At 38.1% G+C, this 18,719-nt stretch overlaps 2 protein-coding genes and 1 long non-coding RNA gene across 3 annotated transcripts; 1 reads left to right on the plus strand and 2 right to left on the minus strand.

The window, feature by feature from the left end:
• Positions 1-547: 547 nt before the first annotated feature.
• LOC124159388 lies at positions 548-10,626 on the plus strand. The gene is made up of 2 exons (XR_006864959.1): positions 548-1,272; positions 10,133-10,626. It is a non-coding gene; the product is annotated as an uncharacterized LOC124159388 (long non-coding RNA).
• LOC124159387 (coenzyme Q-binding protein COQ10 homolog B, mitochondrial) lies at positions 7,413-11,256 on the minus strand. The gene is made up of 3 exons (XM_046535163.1): positions 11,007-11,256; positions 10,633-10,803; positions 7,413-8,136 (listed from the first exon to the last, which is right to left on the minus strand). The coding sequence occupies exons 1-3, from the start codon at positions 11,063-11,065 to the stop codon at positions 7,677-7,679; spliced, it is 690 nt and encodes a 229-aa protein (XP_046391119.1). The 5' UTR covers positions 11,066-11,256; the 3' UTR covers positions 7,413-7,676.
• A 5,794-nt stretch (positions 11,257-17,050) lies between these two features.
• LOC124159391 (peptidyl-prolyl cis-trans isomerase H) lies at positions 17,051-18,635 on the minus strand. The gene is made up of 4 exons (XM_046535165.1): positions 18,394-18,635; positions 18,125-18,301; positions 17,352-17,447; positions 17,051-17,275 (listed from the first exon to the last, which is right to left on the minus strand). Exons 1-4 carry the CDS (start codon positions 18,475-18,477, stop codon positions 17,078-17,080), a joined length of 555 nt encoding a protein of 184 aa, XP_046391121.1. The 5' UTR covers positions 18,478-18,635; the 3' UTR covers positions 17,051-17,077.
• Positions 18,636-18,719: the final 84 nt, after the last annotated feature.

The raw sequence follows: 18,719 nt of genomic DNA on the forward strand, positions 1-18,719 counted from the left end.
TGTGACCAATTAAGAAATCCTTCTTGCCGAGATCCTCAACAGGAGGACGTAATGTCCTCATATAGCTGTTTAGGCGCAGAAGGTAGGTCGAGATGCTCTCAACACTTTGATCAAAAACTCCTATACTCATATTTAGGCAATAGGTCCGTGAAGATACAGAATGGCACGTACCACAGGCGCGGTCGACCGATCAGTTTTTTTTTTCCCGAAACTCACGTAAAGCCTCAACCACACGACACATAACCCACGACAGTATCGGACTCCAAATATCCCGTCCTCGTCGCCAAATTGTTCTATTGCAGGAAAACACAAGAGTCCATTAGGAAATAAACTTTTAATTCTGGGCTATGCACGATACAACGCATGGCGTAGTCCCGCCAACAACTGCCGGGCGTGCCCCGTCCTCACATGTCTTATCCTTGGGACAGGGCTACCACCCTGGATACAACACCTACAACTTGAACAACCATAGCTTGCCCCTCCCCCCTAGTTATCATCATGGATACGCCCTTGGCTTTCAGTGAATTTCAATGCCTCCAGCTATTCGCCGCATTAAGTTATGGAGAGGGTGTTATCCCTTCCTTGACGGAGTTGGAGGCAGAACTGCGAGGAAGAGTAGGCTATGAATCTGGTCCTCGGCCGGTTGAATTGTCCAGTATAGGTCGGAATTCTGATTGCTAGCTTGCAATTAGACACCATCACAGCCTTTTCGCCTGCCATGTGCTCACTTTCCCCTCCGTTTCTGTCTCCTACTTCTCCTTGAAATTTAATTTCCCCTATTCTACGCATCCAGACAACACAACCTATATTACAGCCTGCTAGCAAGATCGCTTTATCCGCATGAACTCATTGAATTTTACTCGCTCATTGCAAACCTTGGTATACTGATGATATGCTGATAGCAGACCGGTCTCAGTTCACTTCTGGAGGTACTGGATTTTATATCGCGTGTTTATGTGTCTCGGGGGCAGTAACAAATTTGGATTTTGCGGAGAATGCACTATTGCTAGTGTTAATGTTGGTGATGCTACAACAATTTTTTTTTAGTTCAAAGAGGAATACTCACCTAGTAAGGTACTATAAGAAGTACCTAGAGCGGTGCAAGGTTTAATTTGTGCCAAGTGAGTGCTGTGTGCCACTGTACACGGATTACTGTGAAACTATTAATATTCGAGACCTAAAGCACCGACATCTTTCTATCCAAAGGATGATGAAGTAATGAAGAAATGGCAAGCGCTCATTCAGAGTAAGGACTTATCTCCTTCGTTTCGAGTAAGTACCTGTGGGATCTACATGGCCTATATTTTTCCCGAGTGTTGGGTACTGAATGGAAATATTTCATTTCAAAATATTTTCATTCTAATTTCACATACTTGACCCCATTTTGAAACATATTGTTTTTGAGCATTAACCGTCTCACCAGTTTCACCAACTCACTCTTCACTCCACCAGCATCCATTAATCGTCTAGCATTTAAACCTCCTAAATTAAACAAAATGCCTCAATAAGAGAGACAAGAACCCCCACCTTACCATGAAAATTATTGCCACACCATAAATTTTTGTCAATTAGGCGGGTGCAATATGTTTTTTCACCCCTTTCCTTTTGACTCATTATTTCTTGTGATCCATTGAAGTGGATTTAACAACAGACCTTTAAGGAATGGAAACATTGACATGGCTCCAATTGATAGATGTCTCTCGAGCTTTCTTTTCTTGACAAGTGCAGCGCCTTGGTAAACCATGGGCATTCTAACTGGGATTTTGGGACTTAAGGTATGGTAAATATAAAAATATAATTTATTTCTCTCTTCTCACGGGCTGGACGCAGCAAGCTTTTAGGTCTCCGAGACACCAAAACATTGTATATTGCACAGGCAGTGGCGTAACTAGGAATATGCTTTGGGGGATGGCCTGGAGGAGGGTCGGGTGGTGCGATACCCCCCCCCCCACCCAGGTTACGGGAGGTCCGGGAAAATTTTTGAAAAATGACATGCCTGGAAATACCTTTTTAAATTATTTTGGCACTAAAAAATTATCTTTAAGGAGATGCAGTTATAATATGTCAAAACTAAACTAAATTTTTAAGTAACTTTCTTATTTCTTTGAGGCTTTGGGGGGGGGGGGGGGGAATCTATCCCCTCATCCCTTATAGTTACGCCACTGCGCACAAGCACATAGCCATTCAAAGCATAATTATGATTAAGTACTCCACCGATTATGGTAGGTTTTCATGGAGTGTTTACGAAGTATTCTGGCAGCATCCCCAATCTTCATGGACTTTCCTCTTCAGTTCACAATAATCAACCTCCTGTCATTCCATCTAAAAATCCTTTTTTTTATTTTCTAGCTTACCCACCCTCACCATTGCCCTAACACTCCATATCCTAGATATAAATAATCCAGATATAAATAAATAAATAAATGAACTCGCTGCGGTGAACGACATCCGTCCATAGTGGACAGGTAGGTACCATTCGATGAGTTTCCGAGGCTCATTTGATTCCACTCCATGTTCTCAGGGAAGATATAGTTGTTAGGGTTTCCCACTTCCATTCCAATACTGTTTTTCACGTGTTACCATCACATGGACTTCCTACCTTTCGTCTGACTTTTACCCTTTGACCTATCTGGCATTTGTGGACCTTATCATATCCATGGTGGCCCTACCGGGCGCTCTAGAGGTCATAGGGACAGGTAAACCTTTCCACCGTGGCAAGGATGATTACCTTTCAATATTAACATATGCTATACTGATTTCAAATCATTTTTCCACTACTATTCATCTATGGAAATTGTAAAGCTTTCGTGCACTCGTGAAACCCTCGGCGAAAGACGCATAGAACTTCAATCTTCCTAGGGCAGTGACAGGGACGCAGACTTACAAAAAATATTGGGGGGGCCCAAATCGGGGATCTTGCCCCAGGTAATTTTATAAGTAGTGAGTTATAAGTTTTTGAAGCATTTTTGAAGAGTCATATGATCAACATTAGAACCCTGATAACTTAAATCTCGATATCGGGACGCTCCGGGGAAAATCGACAAGTCTGACATATTTTTTCCTCACACCCACAAAGAATTTTGGGGGGGCTCTGGCCCCCTCAGGCCCCATGGAGTCGGCGCCACTGGGCAGTGAGTGCTAGCGCTACTACTACCCGTCCCCGCGATGCACATTGGTGTGGATCCGGAAAAGATGGACAAAAATAATTTTTTCGACTTTTTTGAACCTTGCTTTGACTATTTAAGTTATGAAGTATCATGTCTGGGGCATCAAACTTCATGCTTACTTTTTTACAAAATAATTTGTTAACTTGGATATATTGCGTCAATGTAGTAGCACCATTTCAACGGAAACGTGCTTTTTCTGTTTTTTTTTTAGAAAATTACGTACTTCGAAATATGATCAGATTTATTTTTGGCTCTACGTCGGCAGTAGGGTAGGGTTTCCAATTTTTTTTTTACTGCCTAAATCGAAAGATTATTACTCCTGGAGTACATATTTCACGCTTTTAGATTTTTTAATGACGAAATCTATTTTTCACAATTAAATTAGAAGTGAAAATTTTCAAGCACGCAAAAACACGACGGCTAAGTGTGAATGCTGGGAAAACCCCGTGTGACGTCATTCTGGTTCCCGCTGTCGCCGTGTGAGGTGACCTTGGGGTGAGGCTTTGAGCGCTGATACGATGCAGGCTGGTAGCAGGTAGCAAAGTACCCTGCTAGTAGGTAGCGCTTGGCTTAAATAAGGATTATTAATACCCTTTCAAACGAAGAAAACTTTCCGACCTTAAGTAGTTTTAATGGGTGATTATTAAGTGATGTTTCCCTGACCTCTGAGCCTCATGTGTGCATTGGTAATTTCAGATGATGTAAAACTCCTATATACTTGTATAGAAACTAGGTCCCTGTGACGTCACGTGGAATGGCATCGCATGGGCGCCAATCTGAAATTATTCAAATGCGGTTAAAATTGACCATTGCCATTCGTCTGAACTAGGATTTCTAAAACCAAATAATTTGTGTATTATGAATACACTAATGGTGGGTAACGAATCGCAATCAATGCCTTTCATTTTCTTTGATGAAGGAAACTACCCTATTATATTGAACAAATAAATTCGTACTAAATTAATATAGACATCGTACTAATGTAAAATCTAGATATCAACCTTTTAGTGATGTTGATAATTGCTGAAAGAGTAAGTGAAGAGGAGTAAATTTTTTCGCAAAAATTCGCATAAATGTTGAGAGGTAAAAAAGTGACGTCGATTTGCTCAGAAATGTAAATTGGTGACAAAAACTGAACAGCACCATAAAGACATTAGTAAAAAAATCAGCTGCAAGTTTCTGCAAGCAACCGAATAATAACGATTTTTATGGCAATTCATCGGACACGTCAGCACCACAATGTGAGCATCAGCATAGTAAATAAAGGAATTTAAGCATTTTAAAAATCAATTTCTGCTTTATTAATGTCCTAACTTACTATGTGGAACAATAAAATAATTTCGGTGTTTGTTGCTAAGTGCAGTTGAGTTGTGACGGTGGGCGAGAAGTAAAATCTTTTCTTTTATTGCTTATCAGAACAATTTCAATCGCGTTTTTGTAATATTTAAATGTGAAGACGACAAGCTGCTTCCACTGCTATTAGGAAAACTCATCACTAGATTTCCTTTCTTCCAATCCGAAGTGTCAGAAGACCTGTTACCCGAACACGTGATGGACCCAAGGGAACTGGGAAGGGGTCCTTCGTCGGTACATTTAGCTCTCTCATACCAGTGCACCACCCAACTTGACTTTATTGCAATCCTTGAGGCGGTTTGACTGCAAGGGAAACTGAAAAATGTTTACGGATGTGGTTTTTATCTTCTCTGTCCTATTTTTCCACAATATGCTTTCCAAATACTTGAATCGCTCCACTCACGTTTTTGCCCATTTACTTTTATATAAAGCCTCCCATTCCTTGATGGTAATGCTTATAAAAACCACACAACTTTGATCTTGAAATTAATTTTTGCCACTTTCCCCTTACTATATACCTAATGTGTCAATCATTGCCAACGACCCTTTCACTGACTGGCTGATCAATACTTGATCATGTTAGAGCACCACTGATTTGAACACCACTCCACCCTATTTGACTCCCACCTCTTATTTTATCCCATGCCTCTCGTCGAAATACATGTTAAATAGCAAGGGCACTTGTACACAGCTTTGTTTCACACTTTGCTAATGGAGTCCCACCCTGATTCTCCATTGGCCACTTTCACTTGTGCAGCCTGAGCCATGCACAGATGACCTACATACTCTTCCAGTTCACCCCCATTTTCTTAACGCAGTCCACAAAAGGTTTTTTTTTTCAAAATCCACTAGACGTCCTGGAAATAAAACAGGTTCCTCTCCTCTGAGGTCATCATTACCACTATCACATCATAGGTTGAATTTTCCTTCCTGAATCTTCCCGACCATTACCCCAATACCCACTTTTAATAAATCTGTGCCACTTTTGCCACTTATTAATAATATGGTATTATACTGGGCTATTGGTCCAGCTGCCTGCAAAATGCACATTAAAGGATTAGAACTATCTTCATGAAATTCTTCCACCATGGTCCCATCTAATGTTTACTATGGTATAGTTTATAGAAAAACCTTTGGGAAAAACATTGGGATAGTGTCCATGCAGTTAAAGCGAGACATTCATTTCTTATGATGGCCAGGATGCGATTCTCGGCTGGGTGAGAGCCTCGCCTGAGTTCAGGAGTCTTGATGGGGATCAAGACGTTTTGTGGCCCCTTCCACACTTCTCGATACCTGTAGAGACTCTCAGGCAAGGCTGGAATTTCCAATTAATATCACCATCAGTCACAATAGAGTTTACTATGGTATCCTCCACAGCATTTACGAATACATTCTCACAATAAAAATATTTCAAATATTTCATGAGTTATCCTCTATATTCAATTTTGTAATGTGTTGGTATGATGTTAATAGAGCACCACCTAACAAGATATATGAAAAAATGTTTTTTTTTTCTTTCCATGACCTATATATTTAATATTAAATTTGATTCTTGGAGCTTAGGTCTTAATATTGAAATGCAAATTTTTCCAACATTTCAGCTCATATATACACCATCATCAGGACTTGAAATGAAAATGAGTACATACGTAATTTTGAAGCATAAACAGAATAAAGGGTTGCAACAATGTATTTTACAATAAGATAATAAAAAACATTCAGTTTTAAATTAACAAAAAAGAATAATCTAGAATTTGATATACCTTTACGCAATGTTAATTGATGGCAACTAAGGTAATACAATTCACAGCTACCTGCCAATTTTAATTAATTAAATAAAAATAAATTTCCCTTAATTTGTCTATGTTGATCTTTTATTACAACTATTTTTGATTTGGAAACATATAGCATTTCCTTAAAAAAATCTTTTTGTAAAATTATTTTTTTATTCAGAATCTAAAATAGGGGCCTAAAGCAGAAATTACTTTTTCTTTTTTGAGAGGACCCAAGAGTCTCGAGGAGTGTTGAGAAGTCTTGAAGGGACAAGTCTTCTTGAGTACCGTCAAGACTACTGACCCTGGTGAGACTCTCGCCATGCTGAGAGTCCCGTCCCGACCGTTAGGAGGAATTTAGGTCTCCTCTCGAGCTGCCAAGACACTTCGGTGGTCGAGATTCTCCCACAGCCCTATTAATTACACTTTGACCCTCCCTCACCCTTCCTCTACATCCTGCATTTACCCCATCTCCCACACACATTCTATACAAGCTACTATTATATATCGATGGCTTAGTTCTAACAACACGTATCTCAAATTCGATCTGTTTGAGACAGGTATCTTAAACAAAGTGTAATGACATTTAAAAAATAATATACAAGCAAAAAACAACTCTTTCTTTGCAAATGTTGCTTCTTTTTCAGTTCTATGAACTTTTGGTTTTTAATTTCATTGTTCAAGGAAAAAAAATAATCATTCTTTTTGCTCTCCTGAAAAATTGCTATTTTTGAGATACGTGTTGTTACAACTTAGCTATCGATATGTATATCGTTCTCTGTCCTCTTTCTAGCTTTTTATTTTCACTTTCTTTCCCTCCCCATTTTTCTAAATGCTTTGAACCTTACAGAACATCTCATTAACACATAGTGTGATTCGAACCCGCATCAGCCACAGGGAAGCTTAGAGAGTTTTCCACTCTTTTCCTACATTTCTGCCTCACGATTATATTTGCAATTAATACAATTTTAAACTGGAGTGGGGGAATTAAGGGGAGAGAGGATGAGAAAACTTGAACCCCACTCCAGTTAAAAATTGTGTACATTGAATACACCGCACACCATTTGTACCTTGAAGATGTGTAGTTACATTGAAACCAAGGCCGTAATAAATTTTATAATTGTGGAACATTGCAAGTATTTATTTCATTACTGTGGCTGTTTCATTCTATGAGGCATTTTTCCGAAAAGAAATTTACATTTTATCACAGACTTAAGTTTATTCATTGGAACAATAATATAATTTATTTAACAAATTTAAATAACTTATGACATCATTGACAATGAGGTATATTTCTTCGATGATATAAGTTTTTTAAGTCACAAAAATCATAAATAATTTCAACATTATATACATAACTTGATGTGCTACATACAAACAAACATCAAGATCTCATAGTTAAAAATCCTAATTTCCTACTTTTTACCGACGGAGTACCATATCTTCTCTTTGCTTCAGTGATGAAAGCATTTTCCATTTGTCTCACTACTTCATTGAAAAATATGTGCGATAGCCTTGAATGGAGAGATGAACGAAACTCAAAGGACACAGAGAAGTCTATTATACAAGACTGTGGTTTTGATTTTAGTCCTGGACAAAACTTCCAAACAGTGAGCAAATGATTAAAAAGAGTTCCTTCGGTACAAACAGCTTTCACAAGATTAGGTCTCACTAAGGTAACAGAGGATGTGTAACTTTCAGTAACAACTGAAAAACCAATGACTAGGTCTGCTTTCACAAGCCCTGGGCGGCTCAATGTGATAATCGAACTTCTACAGAATGGTACAAATGACTTATAATTGCCCACGTCTGCCACAACATTATACATCTGCTCCATAGAATATCTGAAATACAAGAATTTCTTGCATAATTATACGATTAATACAACTCATCTTGCATTTCCTAAAACACAAGAACATGGTGCGAAAAACCCACAGAGAAAAAATCATTTGCCTTGACCGGGATTCGAACCCGGATCCCTCGATTTCCGGCCGAGTGCTTTAGCCAGTTAAGCTACCGAGGCATCATTCTTCCCTGTGGAAATTTTTTCGCACAATTGTGCATTACGGGTGACTCCCGTAAAGTTATCACCGTGGCTAGTCCCGGTATACTTAAACAAGAACATGGGTTCAAAAATGACCATCGTTGCGGTTGAACATAAAACACATATGTATTATTATTCTCTGGCCTCCTTGGCCAGATACATATGAATAAATGATATTTAACCAAAGCAAATCCAAAAATAAGCATACCGATGGCTTAGTTCTAACAAAACGTATTTCAAAATTTTAAGCTTTTCCAATAGTGACACTACATTAGCTATATTTTTGGGGACACTTTCAGCATCTAAACAATGTAAAGAGATCTTTTCTTGTTTTAGATTTAATTCTTTCTCATCGCAAAGTTTGGGCCCCACAAATTACACCCATTAAACATGGAATAGTTGAAATAAAATTTAAATGGTAAACAAAAGGTAAATATCATGGTATGAATTTCCAAAAGAAATCAGGCTCATGCAATACCACGATATCCAATGTTATTTCTCTTACAAAATATTGTGATAAGATGAGGAATCATTCAAATTCTGGAGTTACCTCTCCTAACACAATTCATCAAACACCTAAGACAATTTTATGAAATATTGAAACTTGAAAGTATCCTTTTGCTGTCATTTCCCTAGCCTAATTCCATATTTAAGTAAATGAAAGATCGTAGCACTTTTCCACAAGAATTTTTTAATGCGTACAACGCGTTAAAAAATTCTTGTGAAAAAGTGCTACGATCTTTCATTTACTTAAATATGTCTAACTTCCACCAATTGAAGCCTGAATCTGTTGAACTTACTAATTCCATATCCTTATACTCCTCCACTGCTGATATTCAAATATCCTGAAACAGGCATTAGAGGTGATTCTTAAATATTGATAAACATAACATGAAATGCTAACCACCCCCAGCAGAGTTTAATGCCCCAAGTTCCATAATAGGTTCCCAGGTGTAATTCCCTAGTACTAAATCAATATCCACATTAGTTCCCTTCAGTTATGACCAGGGGCGGTCTGACCAGATCAGCTTTTGATCAAGATTTGACCAGATCAAGATTTTGACACAATGCTCGCATCTATTGTGAAGCATATATGGGAGGTATACTAAAAATGACTCAGATTACTGGAATATAAGTTTTTTTTATTATAAAATTCTATGTTGTAATTAATTGCTTTATTTACAACATACTCAGAGTAAAAATATTATATGAAAAATAAATAAAATAAAGGTGTCAAAAGATAAAAGGGAACCTGATGCTTTTTGTAGGGGTAATTTGAGAAGGTTATTTTAAAGTTTTATAAGCTGGAAAATTCTCTATTTACATAGTATTTATTCTTAGGGACTAAATTTCTATTTCTTATTAACTTTGGTTTTTAAGAGCCAGAATAGCATCCAAATCCATTTCCGAGCATGCAATTTTCAAAAATTTTGGGGGAGGACCCCTGAATCCCCCAGTAAGGTGTGACCCATCACGAACCCCAGCTGAGGACCCCCATTCACCCTAGACCGCCCCTGATTCTGACTCGAAGGCCTAAAAGTTAATGTGTACCAATCCCACCATAAGTATCAGAATCCACTCGTGGTGAATACCATTTTGAAAATTCCCATATATCCTATAGCTAAAAATCACAGCTCGGCTAAATGCTCTTAAATCTAATTCGCATGACATATTCATTCTACAATTGAATAGCAGCAGTTCCTAATGGATTCTCATTTCAGACCATTTATGCAGTCCCAAATAGTTTCTATTTTTAACATGCCTTGCCCTAATTCTTTTGTCTGTTATTTCCTCAGGTTTGATGCACTTCGGTGACGAGTTGCCTTGATTTGTGGTTCACTATCGACCAATCACCTCAGTTCAACATTTCTTTGTCAAAACTTTTTGAATTCTTGACTGATATGCATGACTGAATCGTAACCATCAGCATAACCTACTTATACATAAAAATTGACATCTCCAGAATGAATATCAGAGGAACGTTGAATATAATCAAGCACACTAACTTTCTTAGTCTATTTTATGATATTATTTCTCACTGAACATTTAAAAACCTCCGACGTCCTGACGGACGATATGACAAATCTTGGAAGGAAAGGAAAGACTGAGGTCGAAATTTATGAAGAGGAAAGTCATGCGATCACATTAACTCAATATCCAGTACCATTTATCATAAGAATTGTATTATCAATCTGATGTTGTCACTCGCTGCCAAGTAAACAACATGTATACGCTTTCCACGACATAGCATTTACCTTCAACATCTTTAGATGCATAATAAAGTAATAAATCTCACCCAACCAATTTCCTCTCCGAATATTCTTTCTTCCGGTCACTTATTCCAGCAACATTGAAGAGTTGGCGATACGGTGACACTGACCCATATTCCGTAGGGAATTTTGAACTGGTGGCAAAAATAAGACGATTTGGGCATCCATATGTCCTTCCGATTTTACTCTTCCTGAAACTTAAAGATTCAAAAATGGAATTAAGCCCATTCTGAAGCAGATATAGAAGTTATATGATCGAAAAATAATAATAGAAGAGTGTGGGTCAAGGTCACATCTCGAAGATACGACAATGCAAGGGTTCTATTACGAATTTACTACTGAAGAAGCTAAAACCAAAACATTACATTTCTGTACCACAGGAAAATATCATTAACCTTACCATTGCGGCCGAACAAATCGACATTGCCTGGCGAAACAGCCAAATGCAGGAAGATCCATAATCAACTGTTGGACATATACAATTAACTAATCACTATGGGGAGCGCCTCAGAATGTAAACAATCAAAGTATCACGAAACCATTGCGAATTCTCCGCGCATTTTTCGGGCTCTTACGAGACCCTCATATCCCTCAACTTGTTCACTCGTTTCCCCCGATTCCCTCCTTGCAACATTCGGCAAGCATTGCGATGTTGCGATATTGCGAAACAATTCGATAGGTCGATGACGGAATCCTTGAAAACGGGGTGGGAAATACCATGGAAATACGCAGAGATTGATACATGCTATTTTTGTTTACAAAATTGCAGCTACGAATTCACATCCTCTAGTGTCAGTTTTTTTTCCTTCTTCTAAACAATATCCAAAGAAATTCTATAGTATTACCGGCCCCCATAAAAAATAGCCGCGAATTTAAGCGTTGGCATTCCGTATCAAAAATTAATTTTCAGTGAATTGTACATTAAATGTGGATTATTCGTCTTCCAAATGCTGACTCACCTAAAATTAATTTTGGTTGGTCCTTGTTCAACTTCTATTTTTTAAATTTCCAGATTAAAATTATCTGTAAATAATATATATCCTTACGCATCAATAATATATATTATTTGTGTATACACACATGCATACCGAGCATATTCCGTATGTATAAACAGTATACTACACATTTATGCTACAGTACACGTATAATATATGTATACTGTAGAATATACTAGGTACCAAATAGGTATATGCAAAGTACATGCGGTATATGTGTATTAACTATACCATTACTTTCCCCCCGTAGCAGAGGGGGATGATGGAGGGCCCAAGGCAACGGAGGGGGGTGGGGGTCTCGGGGAAAAAAAATGATATGCCTGGAAACACACTTTACATCAATTTGACACTTAAAAGACACTAGTTATTATAATGTAAAAACTAGACAATAGTTTTCAATAGCGTAATTTTACCTCTCTGAGGCTTTGACGGGAGTGGGGGAGGTGGGATCTATCGTGGAGCATCATTGTTTTCTGGGGGGTACAAGGGTCTGACAGGCGAACGATCCTCTCATACTAGATATTGGTAGCAAGATAAAACAATTACTGCACAAAATATTCTCATTTATTATATATGAAATTTATATTATGAAAGTTTTTATTGAGAAATTAAATGATCGAGGCTCCGTAATACACTAAACAAAAGGAATGAAACAATAACCGTATGAAACATTATTATAAGTTGTATTTAACAAGTTACAATTTAAGCTCACATTGAACAGCTGTTCACAGTGAATTCACAGCCCTGAGGACGATGACCGAGTCGGACATCGAAACGTCGGCAGATTCCTGACCCGGTGGCGATCCCGAGAACTCTTCACAAAGGGTTAAAAACTACTCTGAACTCTTCAAATGTTGAGTAATGAGAATATTTATTAGAAAAATTATTAGCCTTCTTCCCCAGTGGGTCACCTACATTAGAAGCCCCCAAGTTTTAACGTTGAATGAATGTACTTTAAAACATATATATGTTAAAATGCTAAACTGAACAAATAGTTAATATTGATGAACTTGGCAGCAAATTTAATATTTTTATGTGCAAACTATTTTTTATTTTGCAGTTGTCACCATTAAGTGAAACAAGAATTTTTATATATTTAATCGTTAGACTAGCAGGAACATTTTCACATGCTTACTGTGGGAAAAATGTTTTAAAATGTTTAACCAATGCTTGACTATGTAGGTACTGCAGTTTTCCAAAATTTTAATTGCTAACCGAAAATCTAGCACTTGGGCACTTTCCCTCACTGTATACAAGTATAAGGATATACAGTTATAAGGATAACTAAGGGGCTTAACTCACCCAGGCCAGCAGGAGGCAGCTGCCAGGGGGGTGCTTCCTGGAATTTCCAATCGTACGGCCCATTTCTTATTGTTTCTTACCTGCTCCACACTGTTACGAGTGCCCAACTGTAGGCCCATACCTTGGTAGGAATGACCATCTTGGATAATAAGCGTTCACTCCCCATGAGACACTCTGCCAGGCTAGAGGGCAAAAATATGTCTTGCTTCTCTTGAGCACAGGATGGTAGCTAAAATCATGGGCTCCTGCTGTCAAAGGGCTAAGTTGGAGGGAACATTCTACAGATCATGGTTACCTGTGTCGTGCGACAGGTGGTTAGGAATGAACCACCAGTGGGTTACACTCATGCTGGACTGGATAGCACCCTGTGAAATGGCCAACCATCAACAAGGCAGACCACCACTTATGATCAGTGCCATCTTGTATACAAGGCATATATTCAGTGTGTTATGTGACTCCACCACTGAGATCACCTCAGGATGGAGTTTGACTATTTTGCCAATAGAAAAGGACTGGTGTCACGTGTGTGGCTTGCCCCAGATGGCTTCATATGACACTGACCTCAAGTCTGATACCCAGGTGACAACAGATTGATCAGAAATTAGATGCACCAAGACCCTGGAGTAGCCACATGAGCTATTCATACTCAAGAAGCTGGAGGGGCCTTAAACATACTCCCTTTCTACAGTGGGCTCAAATAGTCACTGCTTTGCTCTTCTACTTCCCCTCTACCTACTCCTCATGGCAGAAGACCAAAGTAACTAACAAAATATATCTTAATAAGTTCAACTGATTCAGGTGTGATGTAATGGAATTTGATGTATACGTGGAAATAAAAGGTATTTGCACTTTTCCCAGGGGTAGAATTTGGCCAAAGAGGTGGGGAATGGGTGTAAGAGCATGGAGAGGATTTGGGATTTTCGTACTCTTTCCAAGAGAAGGTAGGTAGTGGCACGTGGGTCAGGTGACAGGGAAGAGGGGAATATCTGTGCGTCCATAAAACATAGTCATCTGAGGTAGTAGGGAAGGCAAGGTCGGAAAAGGGTTTGTTTTCCTTTAAGTGAAGTAATTAAAGTAAAAAAGGAAGGAAGGTATAGAAGGGGAATGGAAAGGATACAAAATTTCATTCACAACATGTTCCTTATTTTTGACAATTGTTAAAATTTCAAACTACTCTAAAGACCGCTATACACGGCAATTGATTTCATTCACGAGACCATTCACCATGTATCAAGGAACAATTTGCGAATGAACCGTCATGCACATGATCATTCAGTGAAAATTAGAACATGCTCTATTTTGCTCGCATGATACTGTGAATGATCACGTGATTCAGCATGATCATTCACCGTGTATAGCGGCCTTGAGGCATCGAGTCTTGGTCCCTTTTTCTCTAAATGTAGAAGGTATAGTCACTAATATGGTTCTCATCCATCAGATGTTTGGTGAAGAGAGAGGCCAAGTCCCGAGCATCTCTGTGGCGCCTTCCTGGCACATAACCTGGGGGTATTGGCAGGGACCTCAGGGTAAAAATAACCTGCTGCTCTTCGTGGTGGCGCTCGAAACTAAAAGCTCTGCCACAGTAATTACATTCAGATCCACACTACTGCTGCGAAGTTACCTTCCAGGCCTCCCACCTACCACCCCCCCTTTGTCCCTATCCTGAATCTACCACTGTGCGCATGAAAAAACTGTGGAAAAGCACAACTACCTTTTATTTTAAAATATGGCAGCAACCTAAAAAAACAGTTCCCAAGGTTTCTAACAATTATTACAAACAATTTTTAGCAGCATTACATCCATAAGTCAGTATGTTCCACTGATTGACTAAGGAGTTAATGATCAGGGGCAGTTTAAAGCTGTTGTTTAGTGCGGAGTCGAGAGGTCTTCTCATGACTTTCCATTCCGCCTTATTAGTATTAATCACATCAAAGAGCTAATGCATCTGAGGTCTGATGTGTTGACAAGTAGCTTTTGAATGTTCATCAATTAGTTTTAAATACTACATTTTAAGCTGGTGAAAAAAAACAGTCATTGGAAACATAGGCGGATCTAGGGGGGGGGGGGGGGGCACGTGCCCCCCCCAGACCCATACGAATATGCAAGATTTTTAATGCGGTCCCATTATCATTGCGTTCGTTTTGTATTACAAGGTATCCTTGTGCCCCCACCAGAACAAAATCCTGGATAAGGCCTTGCTTGTGCCCCCCCTAGAAAGAAATGCTGGATCCGCCCCTGATTGGAAAGGCACCTTTATGATTAGCATCTTTTCCATTATTCCAGAAATAAAGGCTGCTCCGCCCTACTCTATTAGCTTCATTATTTATGGCCACTTATGCTTTAAGGGTCCAGAAATAATATGAAGTCCATGTATTCCTCTAAAATATGAAAATCATCAGATTACCACACTACCTAAAAAAAACAGCCAACGAATTGTGATGATCATAGCCTCACAACTGCCTTCTTAAATATGTTATCTTGGTCTTTTTAAAAAGCAATAAAAGTTTCTTTACAGGAAAAATATTAAGATTGAAAAACTTTAATGTTAAAACTGTAATGTTTGCGAAACCTTAGCAGTGATGAGACAGTACAAAAATATACATGATTACTCATATGAAATTTAACTGTTGAAAATAGAGAATCAATTTGCATGGAAAAATTGTTGCTAGTATGGCATTTTTGACTGGAAAATATTACAACCAGTTGAAAATTTTTAATGACCATTAAATTTATTGTTTTAATCCGGTTATAATATGTACTAACCTGTTTAGAGGTACATCCATCACACAGGCATCACAGTTTAATAGAAACATTTTAGCCTTTAATCATGATGTGGTTAACTTGGCATTAAATTTTGTGGAATTTTATGCCTTTAATGGCCTGTTTACACATAGTACATTAACACGTACGGGTTAATGTCTAAATGTATGAACGCGAGAATGAACGCCAAAATGCACTGTGTAACCACCCAACTTGTGCGAATGCATGCACAGAAAATAGAACCTGTTCTAATTTGGTTCATGCATTCGTACATGTTCCGTTCCAGTCCACAAAAATCATTCACACAAACAGACATTAACTCGTATGTGTTAATGTATTGTGTAAACAGGCCATAACATATGTTTTATAATTTTTGCAGCCATGTTTCACTGGCATAGGCCTATGTGAATGTAAAATATTAGACGGTTTGATCTGCCTGGCCTCATTCACCCACTACAGCCTTGACCTATCTTGGGGACTTGAGTAATGTAGGCAGTTAGGTAATTTGTGTAAAAGCTTCTCATTTTTGGCTGTGATTTCACAGAAAAAACTACAGCACTTGAAAAACTATTAAGGAGTTTATGTGGTAATTTGGGTGAAGTTTGGTAACGTAACAATAGCTCATTTTGTCTCTTCCCATGTAAACTAGACCAAAGCATTGCAGATTATGTAACCATGAACTTTGTTGATTTATTATGCACTTGACTTACAATAGCCTCTCCAATCAGCATGAATACATAAGTACTGATCACTTTAATATTTGTCACATAGTTTTTGCTTCTAGAATATTCGGTGTGAGGCTATCTGTTCAAACTACCACACAGTTTAAGTGGGTCTTTGGTGGTGGGGCAGGTAAAGGTGGGATTCCCCTCCAACATGCATCCTCTGGTAACATGGTGTATTAAGGGGCCACTGAGGGAAGCAATTGATGCTGCACAGAGCAAAATTGATTTTTATCACAGGAAATTATTTTAGAGGGTTACAAACATTAAAAATATGACAAATTACTACAAATAGACAAAAGGAAGCCCTTACTACAAGCAGTTCTCAAGCCAACTGCAGAAAATTTTTTGCCAAGAGGGATACAGTAACGTTTTTATAGAGTATTTGTCATGATATTTTTGGGCAGCTATCCAATCCTGGTATATCAGCAGATATTGCTGCTTGCTAGAGTTCGCTCAGAATTTGGCACTGTTCAGACTTTTACTTGGACAGAATGACTCGAGGAAGTAAAGATTGACCCTTCATTAAATCTATAGAGAATAAATTAAATAAATTCCCATGAGACAAAGTTATTGCTTAAAGCAAAAATTTGAACGTGTAACAGCAAAATTTGAAGCCCTTTCCATGGTCAAATCATGCAGTCCTGTTTCAATTTTAGAAGGCGTTATATAAAAAAATTTATTGAGCATAATTACATTTGACCACATTGGGATATAATCACTGGTATCTTTGGTTTGTTGTTAGGGCCAGTAGGCACATTTTCTATTTTCCTCATCACAAGGAGTCCATCGACAACTCTTCCAAACACCACATGCTTCCCATCTAAGAAGTTACACTTGGCACAGGTCACAAAAAATTGGCACCCATTAGTGTCTTTCCCACTGTTGGCCTGCAAAAAAATATACTTATACAACAGACCATTATCATGAGCAGGCAAATGGTTAGCATATGGGATTAGCTCTTACCATTGACAATAATCCAGGTGCATCATGTTTTAAATTGAAGTTCTCGTCAGCATATGTTCCACCACCATAAACACTCATAACACCTGTACCGTCACCCTGTGGAAGAATTACACATTAGCATTAATTTTTTAAACATAAAAAGTTATTTTTAAACCTGATTTATGTCCTGACGTAAGACAACCGGTAGGTATTGAAGAAGGAAAGCCATTACATTACACACCAATTACTGTTTTAGTTAATACATAGAGGAACATGATTAAGGTATAAATAAAAGCCACGACAAATACAATTCCAACCAATACCAGCACGTAATAAACATAAAAATTAGATATGTGGGATGAATTCTATAATATATATCTATAATATAAATACTTTGAGGATTAATAACAAGATTAGACAGTAAATTAAAGGACTGATCCAACAAATTTACTTAAGGTTACAATATTTCAATTATGGCAACGCCTTCTAAAGCGTTATGAGTGAAATTTTTAATTACTTACATGAAACCATTTCTTTAATAGCAAAGGAAGGAAAGGGATGACTCTGAAATTTTACGTAGAGGAGAGTCTTAACCACGATCGAAATAGTAAAGATTTACTGGGAAATAAAAATCTTAGCAAAAGATTGATCAGAAACGAAAAGAATAAAAAACACCGGTTCGACTTGAGATCACACAATGAATCGAGAAATGCAATGAATGGCGTTAAAAATTAACGCTCGTTACTCATGAGAGCACTAAAAATATAACAACCAACGAACCCAATCGTACTCACATTGACGAAGTCTCCTCCTTGGATCATAAAATCTTTGATCACTCGGTGAAAAATAGCTCCTTTGTATCCTAATGGAACACCATCTTTCCTGTATTCACCAGTGCAGAACTGACGAAAATTTTCGCAGGTTTTCGGTACTACATCAGCGAATAATTCTAGAATCATGCGCCCAATTTCCTATGGTGTATGTAATAAACGTTAATTTTTTTTAAAATGATGTCAACCAAATAAGTAGATTGTTCTGCTGAAAATGTGATTCATGTACGTACCGTTGTCCCAACAGTGATATCGAAGAAAACAACTGGATTGTTAGCATTCCGCAGCTGAGATTGAATCTGATTCCAAGTGGGCATTCTTCAGGGGTAAAAATGACATAAAAACACAACCTCGTAATACTTTTCAGGTTCGAAGTTTTCAAATCGTTTTCTTCAAACCATGAATGTTTGAATACAGGACTCTGCGATCGACTACAAGTGGCGATAACACTTCCATCCCGCCTTATTCAATTGTTTTAATTTCAAAAACCGGCGATAGGGTAAGTCGCGGAGCAAACACCGCTAACTTTTGAATGAAGTTGCCATAAATACTCTACACA

The sequence above is a fragment of the Ischnura elegans genome, chromosome 5, assembly GCF_921293095.1.
Source record: "Ischnura elegans chromosome 5, ioIscEleg1.1, whole genome shotgun sequence".
NCBI lineage: Eukaryota > Metazoa > Arthropoda > Insecta > Odonata > Coenagrionidae > Ischnura > Ischnura elegans.

Coding starts and splice junctions, on each gene's coding strand:
- LOC124159387 (XM_046535163.1), bottom strand. CDS start 11,065: ATGGATCTTCCTGCATTTGGCTGTTTCGCCAGGCAATGTCGATTTGTT. Junction 10,804..11,006: donor CGATTTGTTCGGCCGCAATG/GTAAGGTTAATG, acceptor TGAATCTTTAAG/TTTCAGGAAGAGTAAAATCG. Junction 8,137..10,632: donor TCGGAGAGGAAATTGGTTGG/GTGAGATTTATT, acceptor CTTGTATTTCAG/ATATTCTATGGAGCAGATGT.
- LOC124159391 (XM_046535165.1), bottom strand. CDS start 18,477: ATGCCCACTTGGAATCAGATTCAATCTCAGCTGCGGAATGCTAACAAT. Junction 17,448..18,124: donor AAGGAGGAGACTTCGTCAAT/GTGAGTACGATT, acceptor ATTCTTCCACAG/GGTGACGGTACAGGTGTTAT. Junction 17,276..17,351: donor CACCTGGATTATTGTCAATG/GTAAGAGCTAAT, acceptor ATTTTTTTGCAG/GCCAACAGTGGGAAAGACAC.